Source organism: Triplophysa dalaica, chromosome 15 (genome assembly GCF_015846415.1).
Source record: "Triplophysa dalaica isolate WHDGS20190420 chromosome 15, ASM1584641v1, whole genome shotgun sequence".
NCBI lineage: Eukaryota > Metazoa > Chordata > Actinopteri > Cypriniformes > Nemacheilidae > Triplophysa > Triplophysa dalaica.
The window spans coordinates 18346827-18365981 of NC_079556.1; the positions used below are offsets into that span (position 1 = coordinate 18346827).

At 37.8% G+C, this 19155-nt stretch overlaps 1 protein-coding gene across 1 annotated transcript in view; it reads right to left on the reverse strand.

Annotated features, from left to right (window-relative positions):
- Positions 1-11284: 11284 nt before the first annotated feature.
- The window catches only part of znf292a (zinc finger protein 292a), a 28281-nt gene continuing 20410 nt past the window's right edge, over positions 11285-19155 (reverse strand). Inside the window, exon 8 of the mRNA XM_056767743.1 lies at positions 11285-19153. Coding sequence (XP_056623721.1) covers positions 12941-19153 — 6213 coding nt within the window. The 3' untranslated portion in view covers positions 11285-12940. The remainder of the gene's footprint in view (positions 19154-19155) is intronic.

Here is a 19155-nt window from a genome sequence, read left to right on the forward strand (position 1 = left end):
TTCTTAACGCCCAATTCCGTTTTTGTGACTATACCCGTTTTTTTGAAGACCCGCTTACATCTTCTTTAATAGTGACACATATCCGATATCTGCATTTACACTGCACGTGGCGATACGACCCTGGTTAGACCTACTGACCAAAGAAAGTTTAAACGTTATTCGCCATTTATTTAATAGCCTTTTCATACAGAGATCTCGATGGTGTCCCAAACTTTGTCTCCCATTGCGCCTTCAGGCTAAATAAGCTATTTGTTTGGGTTATTATTATGTAGCATATGTTGTTTTGTTTTTTCATTTTACTTAAATATATTTTACTTATGTATTTATTGGAAAGTGCAGAACGAAAAAATGAAAGGTTCTAAGAGATAGGTTAAACTCAGGCAATTTACAAATAAAAATACAAATTATAAAGGAATGCAGTAGAGTCTTGAAGTAAAAATGAGCTGCCATTTTTGTAACTGCAATATAGGCACAGGATATTACAGCTGCGCATTTTTCATTTATATGACGTGCAAAAAATGTGAGCTCAAAATTGACTTAATCGTTAATCGTTTATTTAAGTCAGAAAAAGCTTTTTATCATTTAGAATTTTTGAACAATCCCACGCAGACCGAACGAAAAAACGCTTAATAAAGCAAACTGCACTTTATATTACAAAGACAATATAAACACGTAGGTCGGTGTATCAACATTATGTTCATGTTGTTTATCATGTTTTTGTTGAGGAAAAAAATCATTAAATGCTCGGTCAAGTGCAGCCTGTTAGCGGGTGTCTGCAGATAAACCCGAGCTTCTCCGTTGTGTGGAACAGATAATTGCTTTAAAGGTTGGTGGGCGATAAAGTTTTGATCGATTAGTATTTTTGTGATGATATTTTTTGATATTGTGATGGATTTTAATTTTGATAAATTTCAAACTTTAAAACTGCATTTAAGCATACAACGCTATTCTCTCGTCTTGAGATTCAGTTTGATGATTAGGATGTGCATGCATTCATGCATGATTTAGGCCCCCTTTACACTGCCAGTTAAATGTGACCGTGTGATCCACACGTTCTTCCTCATGATCATAGGTCATAAAACTGCAGACAAGTACCAAATTATCGCCGTTTTAATTATACGTAAGGACCGCAATGCCTCAGAAAATCCGATCTGCCTCTTTACATGACAGTGACACAACTGATTTATATCTGATTTATTTCCACATATGAATGAGGCCTGAAACTGATCTCGAAATATCCGAATGCATGCGTTTTTTTCCTGTTTATATGGTGGGTCATATCCGATCTGTGCCACATTGAAGAAAAAAATCGGAATTGGGTCACATGATGAGGTGTAAATGCGGCCTCAGTCTATTGCAGGATTAGGCGGCGGTCTAACGAAATGATGCAAAACTCGTCTCAAATAATAAGCAGTATATTATATATTATATATATATATATATATATATATATATTATTTACAAAGGTAGACAAAATAACTGAAGTAATAAAAAGTGAAAAATATGTTATTTGGCAATAATCCCTCAATATTTTTCCATCTGTTACGTCATAAATCTTGCTAACCCAGGGCTCCAAATGTTTTCAGTTCAGGACCCACCGGCAAGTTATCGGTCTCATCAATTTTTAACACGGGGAAAACACATTCGTTCCCTTTCAGTCTTTTTTTTCTCCAAATACGTTTTATTACAATATTAATATACCTTATGGTAGGGTTGTACGATTATAGCAATGATTATTGTTTATTTATATACCCACTGATATTGTAATTGCGATTATTATTATCGATACATTTTTCATTGAAGTAGCTTATGCTTTAAAATATTTTAAATGCATAATGTATTCTGTATATCAATATTTTGCTCCTGAAACACTAGATTACTGTTGTATAGTCTCAACAGGTCAACATTTTACACATACAAAATCATAAAAAAACTGCAATAAATCATATATCTGTTATTTGTATAAATGGTCGCACATATGTAAAAGGATGAAAACGCGTTCAAACACGCCACTTACGCATCCATTATCCAATCACAATTGGCGACTGCGGTCAGGCCAGCCTCCACTTTGAAAACGTCGGTCAAGCCAGCCCTCACATTGGTTTTCTCTGCGCGCATATATGAAAGATTGCGGTAGTAGCGCGGGACGACAAATTTCAAAATAAAAGCGGGTTCGGACACTTTCATTTGTAAGTGATTTAACGGTTGCAAGTGATGTTGCTATGGTCACTCTTCAGTTTCTATAATGTTTTAATTGATTTCTAGGCCGTTGATTATGTATTTTGGTGGTTAGAAAAGTGTTGCTATGCAGTTTGTGTGGCGTTCTGGGTGGTTGCTAGGGCGTTGCTAAGGCTTCTGGTGGTTGGTTTTGACCTAGTGGGCCAGTTTTGGCCTAGTTGTTAAAGAGACAGACTCATATGGGTGACCATAACTGACAAATAGGTAATTTTTCATACACCATATCAGGACTTTCTGATGTGGAGTTTTGTAATAAAAGTCCCCTCAATGTCCTATATAGACTGATATTTTCTCTATGTTCAGATAGGGATTAAAAATAAACTACCTGTTTCTAGAAAATGATTTCACCTCAGAATCATAGAACACCATCTCTGATTGGCACTCAAACAATATCAGGACATTCTGATGTGGAGTTTTTTAATAACAGTCCCCTCAATATCCTATATAGACTGATATTTTCTCTATATTCAGATAGGGATTAAAAATAAACTACCTGTTTCTAGAAAGTGATTTCACCTCTGAATCATAGTACACCATCTCAGATTGACACTCAAACAATATCAGGACATTCTGATGTGGAGTTTTTTAATAAAAGTCTCCTCAATATCCTATATAGACTGATATTTTCTCTATGTTCAGATAGGGATTAAAAATAAACTACCTGTTTCTAGAAAGTGATTTCACCTCTGAATCATAGTACACCATCTCAGATTGCCACTCAACCAATATCAGGACATTCTGATGTGGAGTTTTTTTATAAGAGTCCCCTCAATATCCTATATAGGAAGTTTTTCTCTATCTTCAGATGGGGATTAAAAATAAACTACCTGTTTCTAGAAAATGATTTCACCTCAGAATCATAGAACACCATCTCAGATTGGCACTCAAACAATATCAGGACATTCTGATGTTGAGTTTTTTAATAAAAGTCCCCTCAATATCCTATATAGACTGATATTTTCTCTATATTCAGATAGGGATTAAAAATAAACTACCTGTTTCTAGAAAGTGATTTCACCTCAGAATCATAGAACACCATCTCAGATTGACACTCACACAATATCAGGACATTCTGATGTGGAGTTTTTTAATAAAAGTCCCCTCAATATCCTATATGGGAAGTTTTTTGTCTATCTTCAGATGAAAAATAAAAATAAACTACCTGTTTCTAGAAAGTGATTTCACCTTAGAATCATAGTGCACCATCTCTGATTGGCACTCACACAATATCAGGACATTCTGATGTGGAGTTTTTTAATAAAAGTCCACTCAATATCCTATATGGGAAGTTTTTTCTCTATATTCAGATGAAAAATAAAAATAAACTACCTGTTTCTAGAAAGTGATTTCACCTCAGAATCATAGAACACCATCTCTGATTGGCACTCAAACAATATCAGGACATTCTGATGTGGAGTTTTTTTATAAGAGTCCCCTCAATATCCTATATAGACTGATATTTTCTCTATGTTCAGATAGGGATTAAAAATAAACTACCTGTTTCTAGAAAGTGATTTCACCTCTGAATCATAGTACACCATCTCAGATTGACACTCAAACAATATCAGGACATTCTGATGTGGAGTTTTTTAATAAAAGTCTCCTCAATATCCTATATAGACTGATATTTTCTCTATGTTCAGATAGGGATTAAAAATAAACTACCTGTTTCTAGAAAGTGATTTCACCTCAGAAGCATAGTACACCATCTCAGATTGACACTCAAACAATATCAGGACATTCTGATGTGGAGTTTTTTAATAAAAGTCTCCTCAATATCCTATATAGACTGATATTTTCTCTATGTTCAGATAGGGATTAAAAATAAACTACCTGTTTCTAGAAAGTGATTTCACCTCTGAATCATAGTACACCATCTCAGATTGCCACTCAACCAATATCAGGACATTCTGATGTGGAGTTTTTTTATGAGAGTCCCCTCAATATCCTATATAGGAAGTTTTTCTCTATCTTCAGATGGGGATTAAAAATAAACTACCTGTTTCTAGAAAATGATTTCACCTCAGAATCATAGAACACCATCTCAGATTGGCACTCAAACAATATCAGGACATTCTGATGTTGAGTTTTTTAATAAAAGTCCCCTCAATATCCTATATAGACTGATATTTTCTCTATATTCAGATAGGGATTAAAAATAAACTACCTGTTTCTAGAAAGTGATTTCACCTCAGAATCATAGAACACCATCTCAGATTGACACTCACACAATATCAGGACATTCTGATGTGGAGTTTTTTTATAAAAGTCCCCTCAATATCCTATATGGGAAGTTTTTTGTCTATCTTCAGATGAAAAATAAAAATAAACTACCTGTTTCTAGAAAGTGATTTCACCTTAGAATCATAGTGCACCATCTCTGATTGGCACTCACACAATATCAGGACATTCTGATGTGGAGTTTTTTAATAAAAGTCCACTCAATATCCTATATGGGAAGTTTTTTCTCTATATTCAGATGAAAAATAAAAATAAACTACCTGTTTCTAGAAAGTGATTTCACCTCAGAATCATAGAACACCATCTCTGATTGGCACTCAAACAATATCAGGACATTCTGATGTGGAGTTTTTTTATAAGAGTCCCCTCAATATCCTATATAGACTGATATTTTCTCTATGTTCAGATAGGGATTAAAAATAAACTACCTGTTTCTAGAAAGTGATTTTACCTCAGAATCATAGAACACCATCTCTGATTTGCACTCAAACAATATCAGGGCTTTCTGATGTGGAGTTATGCAATATAATGCAATATAAATGTCTCATATCGGCTTTCTTCCACATTTTCAGTTGGGAAAGGGAAACTTTATGTTCCTAGAAAATAATTCCATTAGAAATCGAAAAATTTAGTTTGTGTTTTTATTCACTGCTGGATTCCTTAATTCCACCTCACTTCAATTATATCCTTTTTTGTGATGCTTATACGGATAAATTATTTAAAAATAATGACTACGTTTTGACAAAGATGTTATTTTTTTACTGTCTTAAATATTTAAGTCTATGAGATGGTAAAAAGTTTAAGCATCTGTCATTTGTTTTTGTTTTCTTAGTGTAGGTGTTGACTCTTTGCTCTTGAGTATGTGAACATAACAGCTTTCCCTGGCTATATGAATGTACATCTTATTACAATGTTTTAGAAATGATTCTGATTTACACATTAAAGCCAATTGATCACAATAGTGATCACAAATAGTCTTTTTTAATTATTCTGTGCATTCTTGATGTACCATGCTCTACACATGTTCAGATGGTTTAATGCTGATCCAGAAGATTTTTTTAATATTATTTAGCATATTTTAATGAAACTGATATTGACAGATATCAAACAGTTATACAAGCTATTAAATATTGGCTGTCCACGATTTTGCAGCTCACACATTTTTGGGGGAAATTAATTACCCAATAAAATCATATTATTATTAAATTGCTATTATGTTTTATCTAAAAAAGGATGTGAATTTTTTGTCTGCTTATTATTCACTCTTTACCCCCCCGATAATTTATAATTTGTATCAAATGTATCTATTTTTTTCTGTGTTCTAAATATCAATTTCAATAACTAACATAACAAATCACATTCAGCAAGTACCTAAAAATAAGAAGTAAGTGCCATAGGAAAACAGAGTGGCAGAACATAAAATGGAAAATAAAATGGAGAGGAGTGCTGACCCTTCCAACCCAGCAGGATGCCAGTAGCTGTGGCGTCATTGTCACCATGGTATGTGAAGTAATGCAAATTAATATGTGAAATATCATTACATTTTACAAGTTGGTTTGCTAATAGATTTTGTCTCTACATTACGTGCATTTTTTAATTTTAACCTTCAGTTAAAGGTTCTTCAAAAACAATCTGTTCCCCTTCAGTCGGTCTCTCGTTGTGTTGAGAGACAGACTGGGGTTTGATTCTGAGAACCTATCATCTCAGAGATAAAAATAAAAACGCCAATGGAGATTGGCGAATGGCCCACCTACGCCAGTCTCCGCCCCGTACATACGGGTATAAAAGGAAGATGGCTGTGGTCATTCATCATCCTTTGTTCTTCGGAACCTGATGCTACGGCTATTATTGCTCACAGTATCTTTCTCTTCGAGACTTCACTGCTTGATTTGCAACGCGGAGCAGCGGACCTTCCCCCATTGAGAGCGGACTTCCCCTCGGCGTTTCGGCAGAGAGCCACAAACCTAAAGAGTAAAGGCCTCTTTCAGGGCCGCTTTTTTCCCATAGCTGCGGGCATGTCTTGTAGCTGTGTCCTGGGTTGCGAAAGACTCATCCCTGAGTCAGACGGCGGTCGACTGTCCCATAGCGGGCAGGCTTGGAAAAGGGATGAGGACGAAGTGTCTGTCTATGCGTCGGACAGCTACCTTATGGCATCAGATGCAGAAGGCTCCTCCGATCTCCCGTCTTCGGTCGGTCGAGGTCAAGAGGAGTCCGAAGCTGAGATGTCAGCCATGCTAACCCGAGCGGCCGTGAGCATTGGGCTGTCGTGCGGTACGCCGCCTTCACCCAAGCGCTCGCGGCTGGATTCTTGGTTTCTGGGGTTGGGGCCGACCAAAGGCCGCACCCCGCCCAGGTATCTTTTTTCCCGGAGGTGCATGAGGAGCTGAGGATATGTTGACATCCCCCAGGTGGAGCAGGACCAATCTTCTGCAGAACCAAAAAACAGATATTTTGAAGAACTTTGGCTATTAAAATAATACAATGGCCTCCAAATCTGAGGCCATGGTTCTCAGTCGGAAAAGGGTGGCTTGCCCACTTCAGGTAGGCGGAGAGTTCCTGCCTCAAGTGGAGGAATTCAAGTATCTGGGGGTCTTGTTCACGAGTGAGGGAAGGATGGAACGGGAGATTGACAGACGGATCGGTGCAGCTTCCGCAGTAATGCGGTCGCTGTACCGGTCTGTCGTGGTGAAGAAGGAGCTGAGCCGCAAGGTGAAGCTCTCGATTTACCAGTCAATCTACGTTCCTACTCTCACCTATGGTCATGAGCTGTGGGTCATGACCGAAAGGACAAGATCCCGGATACAGGCGGCCGAAATGAGCTTTCTCCGCAGGGTGGCTGGGCAATCCCTTAGAGATAGGGTGAGAAGCTCGGTCACTCGGGAGGAGCTCAGAGTAGATCCGCTGCTCCTCCACATCGAGAGGGGCCAGCTGAGGTGGCTCGGGCATCTTTTCCGGATGCCCCCTAGACGTCTTCCCGGGAAGGTGTTCCGGGCATGTCCCACCGGGAGGAGACCCCGGGGAAGACCTGGGACAAGCTGGAGGGACTATGTCTCCCGGCTGGTCTGGGAACGCCTAGGTGTCCCCCCGGAAGAGCTGGAGGAAGTGTCTAGGGAGAGGGAAGTCTGGGCATCCCAATGGACTGTACAAAGACAAAACATGTCTTCAGTGTTTAGTTTTCAAAGACAATTAGGGTGAATCAATAACATTTGGTGTTTAATTTTCCTTGTAGGGTCAAATTTAAATTATGCATTTAGTATTAATATAAATATACATAAATAACAAATACATGCATGCTAAATATAATTTAAAATATTTATAAATTTGAATGCTGTATCTGCTGCACCAAATTAAAATATGTTAGCTAATATCTATAATATTATTTATGGTTCGATGAGGCCAATAACTGTGCCATGTGTTCAATGGCAAAACCACTACACACTGGGTGAGTTTTTTTTTCCTTTCACATTTCAGCGTCATTTCACATTTTGGTCTCATTTTTTAGTCTGTGCTGGTGTAGTAAAGGCTGAATATGAAGGATAAATTAATACAATTAAATTAACTTGTAATCTGAAGATATTTATAATTTCATTGAAATTTTACCATTCCACTCTAGATCCAATGTGACTGTTGTGACAGGTGGTTCCATGAACAGTATCTTTGATTGAGCACACAGCTGGAATTGTGTCTTAAATGTCTTTGAAACCAATAAGATTGTCATAAAACTGTCTGAATATTTTAATGAGCAACGAGAAATACGTGAATTTTAAAAACAGCATACTGTATATAGGAAATTTGTGGGGGGGGGGGTTATTTAAAAACGTATCCTGATATTGTGTGAGTGTCAATCTGAGATGGTGTACTATGATTCTGAGGTGAAATCACTTTCTAGAAACAGGTAGTTTATTTTTAATCCCTATCTGAACATAGAGAAAATATCAGTCTATATAGGATATTGAGGGGACTTTTATTAAAAAACTCCACATCAGAATGTCCTGATATTGTTTGAGTGCCAATCTGAGAGGGTGAACTATGATTCTGAGGTGAAGTCACTTTCTAGAAACAGGTAGTTTATTTTTAATCCCTATCTGAACATAGAGAAAAAACTTCCTATATAGGATATTGAGGGGACTTTTATTAAAAAACTCCACATCAGAATGTCCTGATATTGTTTGAGTGCCAATCTGAGATGGTGTACTATGATTCTGAGGTGAGATAATTTTCTAGAAACAGGTAGTTTATTTTTAATCCCCATCTGAAGATAGAGAAAAACTTCCTATATAGGATATTGAGGGGACTTTTATGACAAAACTCCACATCAGAATGTCCTGATATTGTTTGAGTACCAATCTGGGATGGTGTTCTATGATTCTGAGGTAAAATCACTTTCTAGAAACAGGTAGTTTATTTTTAATCCCTATCTGAACATAGAGAAAATATCAGTCTATATAGGACACTGAGGGGACTTTTATTACAAAACTCCACATCAGAAAGTCCTGATATGGTGTATGAAAAATTACCTATTTGTCAGTTATGGTCACCCATATGAGTCTGTCTCTTTAACAACTAGGCCAAAACTGGCCCACTAGGTCAAAACCAACCACCAGAAGCCTTAGCAACGCCCTAGCAACCACCCAGAACGCCACACAAACTGCATAGCAACACTTTTCTAACCACCAAAATACATAATCAACGGCCTAGAAATCAATTAAAACATTATAGAAACTGAAGAGTAACCATAGCAACATCACTTGCAACCGTTAAATCACTTACAAATGAAAGTGTCCGAACCCGCTTTTATTTTGAAATTTGTCGTCCCGCGCTACTACCGCAATCTTTCATATATGCGGGCTGGCTTGACCGACGTTTTCAAAGTGGAGGCTGGCCTGACCGCAGTAATCGGCGAGTGAATCAATGAACGGTTTGGGAACCGCGAAATTTAGTTGCCTTCCTGTAGATCAGTAACAAGAGGGTCGTGGGTTCGACCCCAGGGGATTGCACATACTTAAAAACAAATGTATAGGATAATGCAATGTAAATCGCTTTAGATAAAAGCGTCTGCCAAACGCATAGATGTAAATGTATCTGAAAATCGTAGCGCAGTAGCCAATGGACGGACATGAAGGGCATGTGCTCACCCACTGCTAAAAGGCCTAGTCCCAGCGAATTATTATATAAAATGTTTTCTTTATTAAAGTATTGTTTTTCATTGAGGGGGCACGGTGGCTTAGTGGTTAGCACGTTCGCCTCACACCTCCAGGGTTGGGGGTTCGTTTCCCGCTTCCGACTTGTGTGTGTGTGTGGAGTTTGCATGTTCTCCCCGTGCCTCGGGGGTTTCCTCCGGGTACTCCGGTTTCCTCCCCTGGTCCAAAGACATGCATGGTAGGTTGATTGGCATCTCTGGAAAAATTGTCCGTAGGGTGTGAGTGCGTGAATGAATGAGTGCGTGCGTGTGCCCTGCGATGGGTTGGCACTCCATCCAGGGTGTATCCTGCCTTGATGCCCGATGACTCCTGAGATAGGCGCAGGCTCCCCGTGACCCGAGGTAGTTCGGATAAGCGGTAGAAAATGGATGGATGGATGGATGTTTTTCATTGATTTGACGTTTTGTCATTTTACCATGGCTAATTAAAATAAGGGAGATTTCGCGATTTGTCTACAAATAGCAGGTACGAGAAAACTAAAACAGTTTTACCAATAGGATAGTCCTAAAGATCCTATTCATGATTAATGTTCAAAAGCCACGAAAACGTCCAGTCTTTGCTCTTTTTCTAAATTCCGCCGTGTAAATAGCAAATCCGCCATGCCGAGAGCACAACTGGCTGTTAAAGGGAATGGGAGACGAGACTCTGATTGGCCCAAACACACCCATGACTAATTAAGAGAATTGGGACAACCCTTTTAGACCATGCGCATAGCCCAATTTTGGGAAACATGCAAAATGTAGGCCTATTTAATTTGCCAGACAGTCAACAATTTAAGTTGCTAATGTCATTTTAAGATCTTTTTAGCGCAGTATCATTACTTTTTGTGATTAAGTATGTAGACTGACAAAGCATGAAAACAAACATTGAAAGAACTGGAAATGTCGTGGAATTTGACTTTGTGAAAGGTGTAAGAACCCATAAAATTATTTAAAATCTCTACATAAAACATGATGCAAAATGTAGCGCAAGAACGTCTTTTGACAATTTAAATGTAGTTGCGTAAACAGTAGTGGAGTAATTATTATTATTTAAAAATGTATTTGAGTGGATAGTAGAAGTTGATACCGTTGAAAATGTAAACAAAGTAGCCAAATAGATAATTAAATGCAGCATAACCAACTACATTTACTCAAATATTTTACAATTCTCTATAATAAACTAGTAATGTTCAAGGGTTTGTCTTTCAGTGCCAACAGTAATGACAAGGTTTTTGTGAAGTTCTTGTATGATGCTGGAGCAGCACAGTTCATCTGTGTTGTTTCATATGTAAACAAATCACTTCATTTCAACAAATCAATCTTAACTTCATTGTTGTTCGATTCCTCTTTTTACATTCGTCTCCTTTCGTTCACAATTATTATGTTTTTGTAGACTTATCTATAGCCATGTTCTTTCTGCTATACTGCAGTTACATAATGTGTAAGGGGCTCATACTAAACAGAAGACATCCAGCATGTAATTAGTATCTGTATATTCATAATAACAGGTGATGAGGATACAACAACTTTTTTCATAATGGTGACCCTAGGACTTAATTTTCAACATCTATGCAATCCAATCACAAATGTCAACGGTAACCAAATAACCAAACTTATAGAAAGTCAGTTTACATTCCATCCAACTTTAATGTTTTAAGTTTCAGACAACTTTGACTGTTAACATGGAAAAGTCTACCGCAGTTTAGAGATCTATTGAACCATGTCATTTTATTTCATAAAATAACTAGTAAAATTAAATGCAGAATCATATTGTTGCCATTTATCCTAACTAGTGCTGTCAATTGATAAAATATTACAATTAGTCACGGACAACATTACTGTTTAAAAATGTACTTTTAAATTCTAATAATTTCTTTTTTAATCTCCAAATCAATTTAAAAACAACACGCTGTCTATTTTTTATATTTCTTTGATGGCATCGTATTAAAATTAAAAACCTGCATCACTGGTCTAAGTACTACTACTACTACTGATTTTTCTATTAAAGTTTTATCATTTTAACATTAAATATAACTTATCAACATTAAAGTATAATTAAGAGCTATCAATTGTTACATTTATCAGGCTTGAAAACATTTAATTTAAGTGAACTCACAATCACAAGCCCATCATATCTATTTAATCATATATGTGCCCTCCGAAAATATATAGAAATGGAAAGTTCTCAAACACTTTAGAGTCTTTACCACTAAACTCTAGATTGAATACAGAAGAATTCTCATTAAAGCTACAAAACAAATTGATTTCTTATTTTCTTTTGTTCTTTGATTATTAATTAGTGACAGGAGTCAGGCCAGCAGGTTTTTGGAAGGCTGACTCATTAAGAGCTTTAACAACTCTATGCATTCATTTAAGACTTTATTTAGCTCGTAGAACTCTAGACAAAGATATATTCGATAAATGTGGTTTATGGGAAAATCTTGATACTGGTGCGCTGCCTAACAGAGATTCTGACAGATTCAGCGAAAGCGCTCCATACAACAGAGCTGTGCAAGAAACTGTCCATCCTGGACGCATCAAACAACTTTTTTAAACCGTGCTGAAATGGTTTTAAAGCCTTTGCATGAAAAAAGGGCGTGATCATATTATGTAAAGCTAACCAAAGGATGACAAAAACAGAAGCTGTGTTAAATATTTTGAAAGAATTAATCTGAAATAATTAATAACATGCTTGAGCATGTTTTTTGACAGCCCTAATACCAACTCATTGTTTGACAAATTAGACCTTAATATTATGAAGTGCTTCAACTGCTAAAGCAGCATGCTGTACTAATGTTTGTGATTTGAAGAACAAACTTGATTTATAATGACATTTTCTGCAACGGTGCCAAACCAGAAGCAGATACATTTTACACTGAGCAATCAGGTTATTTTAATTGAATATTAGATGGAAGACAAGAACATTAACACACAACCGTTAAGTTAAAAATAAATACTTTCCAAGAACAACAGAAATTGATACAAATCCCACAGGGATATATCATTCATCTTTTTTATCCTACATAAAACTGGAAATGTTAAAAATGTTTCACTTTTATCTAGGCATATTAGAAATACAAACACAATCATAAATACATCAAAAATGTATAGTACAAAAGGATTTTTAAACACAATTTTTTTGCTATTAACAAGGCATTAAAACTACTATAAATGTGTGAAAAGTGTAACTTGATGTACCTGCCAGCAGCATGTGATATACAGTATGTGGTCCTGAGTGCATGGCTTCGTAAAAGCAAACATCAGTATCTAACCAAACCATCAACTGTGTAGCCATTTGTTCAGGATGACTATGGGCTGCATGTCTTGAAGTTGTTTTAGCAGATCAGAACTAGTGGACATATTTTCATATACAACAATTTTAACATTGTTCACAGTTTCAAGTCTTAGGGGATTTCTAAAATTAACAATACACTGGACTTCATCTCTTTCTTGTGTGACTGGTTTAAGTGTTTGCTGTGATGTCCAATAATCTTTTTTTTGTTTAGCAGGTATTCTGGAGTCTTCATTGAACTTAAGGGTGGACGTCTCATATTCGGAAGGTCCGTACAGTTTTAGTGCAACTTCATTCCCAACATAGTTGTCTTGGTGATTTGACGGGTTCAGTATGGACCCCGAGACTTTCAGCATACATTTAACGCCATCACCAGAGCAGTTACGAAGACTTAGCTTTCGGTCAACACAGATTCTCTTTTTACATTCAGATTTTCGTGGACGACCCCTTTTCCGTTTGATTCCGGCTGTGGCAGTGACACAACTTTTACCGACTGTAACAGAGTTTGTCGAAGTTTGAACTTCTGGTCCTGTTATTTGAGAACTGCCCTTAGAATTGTCTGTTTGGTCTTCAGGTACTGTTTCCGCCATCTTAATTTCTTTGCTTTTCTTGCAAAATATGAACTGGCTCCTCTGATCTTCAATGAACCGCTCTGTAAGACCATGAGCAGTATAATGTTTCAATATAGTCGGTTCTGCACTCAACACTGAATCACAACTTTTGAGCATACACGGGTACTGTACAGGAAAGCCTTTATTGCACATTGCAAATGCTTCCTCTGTGGATTTAAGAACCGGCTTCCCAAAGGTAATCCAATTTTGGGCAATGTCCTCTTGTTTTTTTAAATTCTTCTTTTTCTTCTTCACCTTAGTGTTATTTGCAATATTCTCTTTTCCGTGGTTAGGATCCGTACTTCCACTTATTTTTTTGGTTTGAACATCACCTGCATTTCCATTATCCAGTTTCTCTTTCATAGTTTCAAAAGTTGCATGATGTTTCTTCATAACATGTCGTAAAAGGTTGGACTTGGTTGTATAAACCCTGTCACAACCTTGAAATTGACATTTGAATGTGAGGTCCACACTCTCAAAGTCCCCCTCAGCTGAAACTTTTATTGCCTTGTGATCGTTTTTAATGTGATCTATGTATTTCAAATGACATGTGAAGTGAGCTGGACATTTGGACTGGTCACACTGAAATGTACCTACTTCAACACCAGATAACAATGCACTTGTCTTTTCCAATGTGCATTTGTGAAGCAAAAGATAATGCTTCAATAAACTAGTAACTTTCGTGACTACTTTTGAGCATTGTTTGACTTGACATTTGTATTCCTGCACTAGGACAGACCCATCAGTGTCATTAGTACTGGGGCCTGTTTTTTCTTCACGTTCTGACTGATGCATAGCCCTGTAATGAAGAATCAGATTTTGTTGGATTGAAAAGGCAGCCACACATCCTTCATGCACACAACGGTATGGCCTATACAAAGTAAGTGTATCAGCAGAATCAATGTTAACCATTGGCATATTACTTTTGTCTTGAAGTTCCACCATTTCAGCTGATTCTGTCTCAACTGTACGATTGGACTGTGGAGTTATACTTTCAGTGCCTTTCGCTGGAGCATTTGTTGTGCCACAGGGTAAGGGACTTTCTTCACTCAACTTGTGCTCTGCAAAAACTCCTGGCTCATATGGTTCATGACTTTCTGGAGTCAGCAAGGTGCCTTGTAGCTTGTTTATATTTTTTGGAGCTGAATGCCCATCAAGAATTTTAATATTTGAAGCCTGTGACCATTCCACACTTTTGGAGCTAAAACCTGCAAGGGGGTCTTGCATAGGGCTTTTATATTTCTCGGTGGCTACACTGGCTGTTTTTGTCTTTACGCTGACTGCTTTAGTCTTTACACTGACTGCTTTAGTCTTTACACTGACTGCTTTAGTCTTTACACTGACTGCTTTAGTCTTTACACTGACTGCTTTAGTCTTTACGTTGACTGCTTTTGTCTTTACGTTGACTGCTTTTGTCTTTACACTGACTGCTTTTGTCTTTACATTGACTGCTTTTGTCTTTACACTGACTGCCTCTGTCTTTACAGTTGAATCTAAAGATTTCATGGTTAGTTTTGGATTAACTTGGTCTGGATGTTGCCCTGATAAATCATTGTCTGCTTTGGTTATGGGGCTTACATGCGTATCTTTGCATTCTTTTTTCTTTTCCTTTTTTGATTGTCTGATCTTTCTCCAATCACAGCCAATTTTCAATTGGCAGATTTCTTCTTTTGAAAAATGATGGACATTCTTGTAGTGGATTTTAAGGCCTGTTGTTCTGGTAAATGTCTTTGAACATAGATGACAGTTGTAAGGTGCGAATTTGTCTGGGTTTTTCTTCATTTCATTAATTCTTTCCTCACTATAATCATGTACCCTACAAAGGTGTTTAAATAGGGCTTCCTTCGTCATTGCTCCATACATACAGTCTTCAGTACATCTAAAAGGCTTCAAATTTAAGCTTGGATCAATATCCATCTCATTTTCAATTGGGAGTTTCAATTCACTTTTTGTTTCTGGTTTAGAACATTGATTATGCAGGTCTGTGCTCTCAGGCACAAGTGCGCCAACATTAAGCATATCAACTAAATCAAGACGTTCCAATGCTCTTTCAATTTCTACAATGTTGGTATCCTCATCTGCAGTATTTGCAAGCGTGATTTCAGATTCAGGTTTGGTTTCTACTGCTGTTTCTTGCATGGTTTGGAGGCAGAAGGTGGAATTTCCACTCACTTCAGAGGGTTCTTGAGAGGGTGCATTGCTGTTCTGAATGTTGTAATTTGCACCCTCCATGCTTGTTGAACTGTTATCAATAAAGTCATCCGATTCTACCGGTGGATAGACGAAAGATTCCAGGTTTTGATCATGTGTGGAATTTGTAGAAAGTGCCATCTGTACTGTTGAAATATCAGGATCATTGAGAAAATCAAGAAATGACGTTGGTAGATCAGCAGTTAGATCAATTTCATCTACAGGTTTGCACTGGGACCGTTTTGATAAATGACCTCCAAGTGACTTTGTACTTGAGAACTCTCTGTAGCACCTGCAGCAAATGACTTTCCCATCCTGTATTATTGCAGGCCATTTTGTTCTTTTAGAAGACTTGATTTTCTTGGCTTGTTTGGCTTCAACAGAACGTAGATCAATCTGTTCATCTGACTGTGGTCCCTCTGTTCCTTTTTGTGACAATTCAGGATTACAAAAATCCTCTGGATGTTGCTTATCAACTTCAGACACAGCACTGTCAACTGACAAGGATACATTTTCAGATTGTTCCTTAAAATTAGGGGCAAGGTTTGATAAACATTTGATGTCTGATAATCCATCAGTGCAGATTTCGCCCAGTGACTGCTCTGAAACGGATGCAGACGAAGAAAAAGATAAAAAATTTGGACTGACATTCTGCTCAGGCAAAGATGCAGTTTGCAACAAACTGGCATTGACAGAAATCCCACTGGGATGGTTTTGTCCATTCTGACTGTACCCGACATCAAGACTTGCTGACTCAACCTGTGACAAGTCAAAAGTCTGATCACCATTAAGGGCATGAAGTACTCTAAGAGAGCTTGACACATATTTTGAGGCTTCGTTCATGACACTTGAGGGTGTGTGGACATTCAAAGAAAGGGGGATTATGCCATCATAAACAGAGGGAGAAGCATAATCTAAAATGGCCTCAGAATGGTATAATGGGTTGGTTTGTTGATTATCAGATGAAGTCATAGGAGAGTAATTATTCTCTACATAAAAACCTGAATCCAAGTTATCTGTCGTAGGTGTTGCCCATGTCTCCAATAGTGGTAACTGAGTCAGTTCTGACGGATTTGGTGATGCACTATCATGAGTGCCTTCCAGCTGAGAGGACAACTTTAAATTTACATGTGGCATACTTTCATGACAAGAGAGAATACCGGTAGAATCTGGATGCGTTGAGTCCAAACATGTCTGTTTAATTCCTTCACCATGTTGACAAATTTGTCTGGAATGGCTTTTCCATTTCTTCATTGTTTGGGAACAAGTGGTCGTGTGCTCAGACAATGCTTTTCTTGCAGCATGATCAGCAATCCTCTTGTACTTATTTGACAGCTTCCACTCCTCAAATGCCTCTGGATGAACCTTTTTTACATGTCTTGATAAACTTTTTGAAGTGCTGTATCTACGTGTGCAAGTTTCAAATGGACAGATATGAGAAAGACTTTTCTCTGTTTTGGCTTCTTTCACAGCGGAATGTTTAAGCTGACTTGATGGACAACAAAACAACTTCTTATCTTTTAAGAGTGCTTGAGTTAAACTGTCAGAATTCTTTAGAGCATTTCCAAGTATAGGATCATCCTTGATAGTAATAGGCTCCAGTTTTACGTAGCAAGATTCAAGTCGCAACTGATCTGTACTCTCAATAACAGACTGCAAACTTCTACATGCATCAGAACCATCAGGCTGAATGGCAGATGTCTGGGAAGCAGTTTCACTTTCTGACAGGGCTGGACAAGTTACAAGATGCTCAGTATGTCCTGTAGAATCCTGAGTTGTGTTTAAAGTTCTGCTAACTGAGAATTCAATTTTAACCAGGCTGGGCTCTTGTGAAACCTCTTGAATGTTACATGGAGATGGAGATTTCTTTTGAGAATGTAGGCCCTCATCAATAGACAAGTGGTCCTGCTTTGCATGTTCTTGCTGATGCACATCTAACTGCATTGCATGTTCTTGCTGATGCATATCTAGTTCAGACAGAGTGTGAAACACCATGCCACAGTTATGTCTTCTGCAAGAGAAAGTCGTGTAGTGCTGTGCTTCATGATCATACAACAAGTACGTCTCATTGAATATTCTCTCACAATTTGGATAGGTACATTGGGCCTGAAATTCTGCATGCACTTTTCTGTGAATGACGAGCTCATCATGAGAGGAAAAGCTGCAGTTACATCCCAACTGAATGCAATAATAAGGCTTCTCTCCACAATGCATTTGTAAGTGATCATTAAGGTGAGTCAAATTGACAAACTGACGGTGACAATATTGGCACATAGCTTTCTGGCTCTTCGTTTCTAGGAAACATATTGCTTCCTGCTCATTTTTGTGGCCCTTAACATGTGCTACCAAATACTTGAAGTACTTAAAACCTTTTTGACAGCTTGCAACAGGGCATGAAAAATCATTAGTGTTGTTAACATCACCAATAGGGCTGCATTGTCTTGGAGATAATAACCTAATGTTAGCGTTACCGTTTAGACTGGGAATGCTGTTTGAAGCATATAAATTGTTACTGCAAAGTGGTGTTTCTTTGCTAACTTGCACAGCAGTCTTGCTGAGGTCCTTTTGTTGATTCAAGGTACTGCTCACTGGTCCAACCTTGGTGTCTAAACTGGGACATTTCTTGGTTGCATTCATAGCAGCAAGACGTTCCTTGCATGACTGTCTAACATGCAATGCTACATGAGGCTCTAGAACTTCCCTAGTTTGAAATGTTTCAGCACATATGGGGCAACGGAAAATCCCATCTTGGACATGCTTCAATGCATGTTTTACAATCCTGTGTCCAAGAAACTCTTTATCACACAAAACACAATACTGCATATAGGCTTGCCAGTTGCGGAATCGAGCTGACACAAATCCCTTCTCTTTCAACTTCTTCATTTCCCGTTTTTTCTTTCTTTCTGTTTCTACTTCACTAGGCTCATGAGTTAGGCTTTGTGTCAAATCCTTAAAATATTTCTCATTCGGATCTTGGGCGTCATTGTCTTCACTATCAGAAAGTTTGTCAGCAGACAATACAGCTGCAGCCTCCTGATCCATCAAAGAAATGCAATGGCGCTTTAGAGTTTTCCAGTCCCAGAACTCCGGATCAAAAGGCCACTTTGTCTTTAAGGCCAACAACAGGTCACATCGTAGTGAGTTTATAATTGATGGATCTTCCTCTTCAAGCTTTTGGTCCGGTTCATTAAAGACTGTCTCAACCGAATAAAAAGAGTCCACAGAAGGCTTGATCAGGAACTCAGTGAGTTGACAGGCGCGTTTGACTTCTATGTCTAAAGGCAGTAAACAAGATATTGTTTTGCAGATTGTAACATTGCAGTCCTCATTGTCATGAACTCCCATTTTTAGTGCTTGAATGCACATTTCAATACACACTGAGAGTCCTTCTTTGTCAGCCT